The 5,376-nt window shown below is 34.8% G+C and overlaps 1 protein-coding gene across 1 annotated transcript in view; it reads right to left on the bottom strand.

Annotated features, from left to right (window-relative positions):
* LOC106880576 (glutamate receptor ionotropic, NMDA 2A) overlaps nucleotides 1-5,376 on the bottom strand; it is a 157,764-nt gene that overhangs the window by 47,132 nt on the left and 105,256 nt on the right. Inside the window, exon 7 of the mRNA XM_052965894.1 lies at nucleotides 2,772-2,953. Coding sequence (XP_052821854.1) covers nucleotides 2,772-2,953 — 182 coding nt within the window. The remainder of the gene's footprint in view (nucleotides 1-2,771; nucleotides 2,954-5,376) is intronic.

The raw sequence follows: 5,376 nt of genomic DNA, 5'->3' as shown, positions 1-5,376 counted from the left end.
ACACACACACACACACACACACACACACACACACACACACACACACACATCCAGCAGGGTTAAAATACACAAATCATACATTCAATCCACTCCATAGTATCCTAAATAAATACATCTCCACGCAAAACTACCAAACAAATAAACTGTATGATGAAAATTACATACTGAAGAAATTTATCATATACGCTCATCTGTAAAATTACTAGAGATTTTAGAACTAACAAGCCAGCCACCATTTCTGTTCTTGATGTAAAATATTCTTTCACTAATGTACCAATGAGGAAAAAGCAACAGAAGCGTTGAGAATTAATGTTTAAATATATCCTAGAGTAAAACCCGTCAAGTTACTAGATTATTGTAGAAACTATTTGTGATATGTCCAACAGAAGTAACTTTTTGCTGTCAGTAGACTGCTTATATAAACAAAATATGGGAAACCTTATGTACTCGTCCTCAATGCTCATCTTCACAGCACTGAAATCACATTTGTGTTCAAAAATTGTGTTCAATAGTTGCACCAATACACGAACACATAATGTAAACTAGAAACACCGAAAAATGTTGAGAAATTTAAGAATTAAACTCCTTCATACAAACATTCAACATCTAGAATGATACAAATATGTGCTATTTCTTGAAACAAATATGGAGAACGAACGAAAAGGAGAAGTATGTCATGTCTTTGTGCACAAACGATACAAATAAATTTACTTACATAAAGAGAGCGAATGTCTACAGAGCTACAAAATGTCATTGCTAGAATCCTTATTTAGCATAGCAATAAAATTCTTTTCCACAAACGCAGTACTGACTGAAAACATTCGCAGAATAAAACAGCCGCTAATTAACAGATATTTTACCAGACTAATAGACAAGACACAGAAGAACATAAGTATAACTATAACACAACAAATAGATCAGCCATTAGACTGATTAAAGCACACATAAAATGTACTACAAGAATGAAATGCATACCAACTCTAAAACAGACGAACGCATTATCAACAATCTCGTAAAAGCGAACACAAAAGGCATCATACTAAATCGTAGACTACCACTTATAATAAATAATAAACAACGAACAAAATACTAAAATAAAATCAAAACCCTTCTCAAGAACAAAGCAGAAACATGTAAACTCGAGGACAAGTCACTAATGACTGCATTAGATTTATGAAGGTGACTGTAAACGTGAAAGTTGTAAAATTAATGAGCCAACTGTTTTAGTGAACATACATATACAGCACTTTCTCGTAGCTTTATCATGCATATACAATAAGGATTAAATACAAAAAAAAAAAAAAATACACATCACAACAGAAGACAAAATAGAGCCAGATAAGAAAACATTGGTGGACAGCACATCCATACGATGTAAAATTCCCGGCCCTCTGTATAAGACGTTTTATAAAAATGGCGCCGTCGTATTTGTATTATTCTAGGTGTGAAATTTTAGCAGGGAGTTATGTTTTAAATCTTTCATGTTTACACGTCTTCCAGTGTAGCTATACCTACAAATATATTGTCCATTTATCTTCTTTAAACGTATATAAAACTGCACGATACCACAGCATAAGAAAGGAAAAATGAGAAATAAAATTTTGGAGGAATTGATCAGCTGACGAATACGCAAAGCAACGCAAGAGATAGAGAATGCAGACGCTAAAATGTTAGAGTAAAATAATGCTATCGATAAATCAGTGAGAAACATTTTCTAAATAATATTCTGTCAGCTCTCGACATGGCCTCACCATAATTTGTTTATATTGAATTCCTTCCGGACTGCTAAAAGTTACTTCAGTTCTGCATGTCACAGTTAACTTCTCCAATAAGCTGGTTGGTAATACGAGTCGTTTCATTCTAGTTTCTATTCTTTTATTACCAGAACAATGGTGGAAAAGCATTCTCGTTCTGTTGTGGAAATGGCATTTCTTTCGTTGGATTCTTCTAATTGTTTAACGACAGAAGCATAACTCGTAATACAGCTCAATGCTAAAAGGAGCGCGTGCGCGCGCACACACATTCACACATACCGGACCTGAGTCACTAACAAAATAAGCGTGAATATGATTGATGACGTATAATTCTAACAATAAAATTTCAAAAGGGGATCCTCCGAATTATCTCTGGAGTAACGTTACTTGATATACTGCATAGCTCGGGGATCAGAGAATCGCTTTGGGTCGAGCCGCTAATTCTCAGTACTTAGAGGCCATAGCTTCAATACTTAGAACTTGTGTTTAATCTGTCTTTGGAAAAAGTCTGATGAGTTGTCCACAAGACTGTAGCTTTCATGGATTCGAAACCATTGGTCACTTATTGACCACACCTTAACTTTGTGATTTAATGCTTTAATATGTTCTATTCGTTAGAGTGTGTTTCATATTCAGATATATGATATATATATATATATATATATATATATATATATATATATATATATATATATATATATATATATGTATGCATGTGTGCATGTATGTATGTATGTATGTATGTAGGTAGGTAGGTAACGATGGATGCCACTGCTTTGCTTCATACAATCTCATCTTTCAAATCTTAACTACATATCTTTATTTGAATCAGTGAAACCAATAGTAGAGGTCATTAATACAAAATACCGCCCAGTGGTCCGAACTCAAATACTTTCGGTTTCATAACGAAATACTTAGCCATCCCTCCAATGCAGGGATGATGATCCTTGTATACATAAAGTGTTGCTATCAATATTTTGACATTCATTGTATAGACAGAACAAGTTGTTTACTCACCATTGTGTTGAAGATCTAATAGAACTTGGTTGAATTGATCAATATATTTCGACCCCTTCGGAAAGGCCACACCATAGCCAGCCATTGCGTACCAATTTCCTACGGTACGTAATTTACACAAGTCATCTTGTCCTGCTCTGTACTCCAGCACTGTTGCGTCGTAGATGAAGGCATCAATCATACTGGGAGAAAAAAAAAAGGAATAGAAATAGCGATGTAAAGAATAAAGGAAAACAAACAAAAATGTCAGTCAATAATTCGTTGGTTGTCGCATGGAAAGGACTTAGTTACGGTATTGAACAAAACTTAGAAACAGGACTATGTATGTATGTATGTATGTATGTATGTATGTCGTGGCACTCCGTCGGTTACGTCGACGAGGCTTCCAGTTGATCCGATCAACGGAACAGCCTGCTAGGGAAATTAACGTGAAAGAGCACTCCACATGTGTGTGTGTATGTACATTTTATCTTATTTACCTCTCTCCTTTTATCAACTTTTACCTTTTCCTTGTTACAGTAATTGGACTGTGTCCATGATGGGTAACCGCTGTGAGGGTTTATTTTTCAAAGACTGTTATTTATTCTATCGAAATATTTTACCAAAGAGATAAATTAAGGAGACGCAAACAAATCTAGCAGTGGTTGTCAAGCTTGTGAGAGACAAACAGAAACACAAAGACACACACACACACACACACACACACACACACACACACACACACACACACACACACACACACACACACACACACACACACACACACACACACACACACGTGTGTACGATGTGCTTCCACACAATTTCCGTCTACTAAATTCACTCAGAGAGCACTTGGTGACCCAAGGTTGAGTAGAAAACATTTCTCCAATGTGCCGCGGAGTGGGATTGAAACTGAAATCCCGCAGCTGCGAAGCACATGTGTGTGTGTAATCCCTGTTGTGCTCATCTGTTTTCAGTTTTGTTATTGTTTTCACTGAACCACACCCAGTTCTAAATCAGACCGACCAATACCGATTAACCTTATATTATATTTCTTCATAGTCATGGCCGATACATTGTTTATTTGATGTACAGCATACGAGACACTTTAGGCTTTCGTAAACACCTGTTTTTATTGGCAGTGAACTTTCGTTAATTGCTTTTTACATCAATCGAACACGTTGTCTTAATTAATTAGTCTGGGAAAGCTAAGACGTGACTAGGCTTTTGTAATGAGATCGACAATATCGTCATAGATGTTGTGGCTGGTGCTGAAGAAAGTTTGTTTATTGGGGGAATATTTGAGCAAGTGTTGTGGATAAGAGAAAATAGGATGAAGAGGGTCACGGAGTGAATTTTTAATTTCTGTCGAGGTAGATGTGTCGCATGCTAAGGTTGTAAGAAAAAGTGTTGTAGCTGAGGTAAAAGAAATAAAATATATGAGGAAAAAACAACGACAAAAAAACAAACAAAAAAAAAGAAATAGCATTTAAATTACTCAAACTTCTTCTTACTGTCTTATATAACTTTATAACGATTTACCTTTTACATTTATGCGTTGTGGTCTTACTAAATTTTATTTTTGTCCCACAATTCCGTTTTATATATTTATTAAGCAAATAGGGAAGTAGTTTTATTGTAGTAGCAAATTCACCATTTATTTATTTGTCCAATACCAACTGGGCTATTATATATATAATATAATATAAATAATATATAAATATATTCATATATACATACATATATGTACATACCTACATATATATGTATATATACATGCATATATGGGTACAAGACATCAGAAAAATGTTAAACGCAATGAGAAACGAAAACATAAAGGATATCATGAGAATTAAATCGCATTTTCACAAAGTTTCAAATAGTGACCATACGGGTATGTTTGGCTTTTCAATTTACGATTCTTTTCGATTTTGGTACGAGGTTTAGAATATATATATCGGTTATGAGCGACAGTGGTGTCAATTAGACCCAGAGGTTTCAGGTAATGCTGAGTAAGTGCTATGTATACACCACGGTCAAGCTCCAGGTTCGGTGGTTATGCTAATAAGGGGGCCAACGTAGGTCATATATCAGCGTGTGAACATAATGATTTATTTTTCATTATGAGATAAAAAAGAAAAACCAATGCTGTGTATAATATAGACCATTTATAAATAGAAGGTCTTACAGATATATTATACACAGTTTTGGTTTCTTTTTTTTTAATCTCATTATGAAAAGTAAATCCTTATATATATATATATATATTTAAACTCTGCCTTGAGTCTACAATATCATTGGTTTGGAACTTATTAAGGTTTCCACTTACGTTGAGGTGAATGCGAGAATCACCCTTGTATAGGACGCTAGTCGTCTGTAGGTTTAAAATCTCTCATAACTGGCACTGAAATTCGAAGTGAAGCGATGTGAAAGGAAAGGGTTTTTTTCAAGGACATAACGACTACCAAGTGCTGAAATCGAACCCATTACTGAAGGATCATAAACCCAATACTCAATTTACGATATCAAGTGCAGTAACGCGCATCTATAATGTATTTTAATGTACTTCAATATACCCCTCCACCACACACACACACACACACACATATATATATATATACAC

This window comes from Octopus bimaculoides, chromosome 2 (genome assembly GCF_001194135.2).
Source record: "Octopus bimaculoides isolate UCB-OBI-ISO-001 chromosome 2, ASM119413v2, whole genome shotgun sequence".
NCBI lineage: Eukaryota > Metazoa > Mollusca > Cephalopoda > Octopoda > Octopodidae > Octopus > Octopus bimaculoides.
This window is presented reverse-complemented; position numbering and strand designations above follow the sequence as displayed.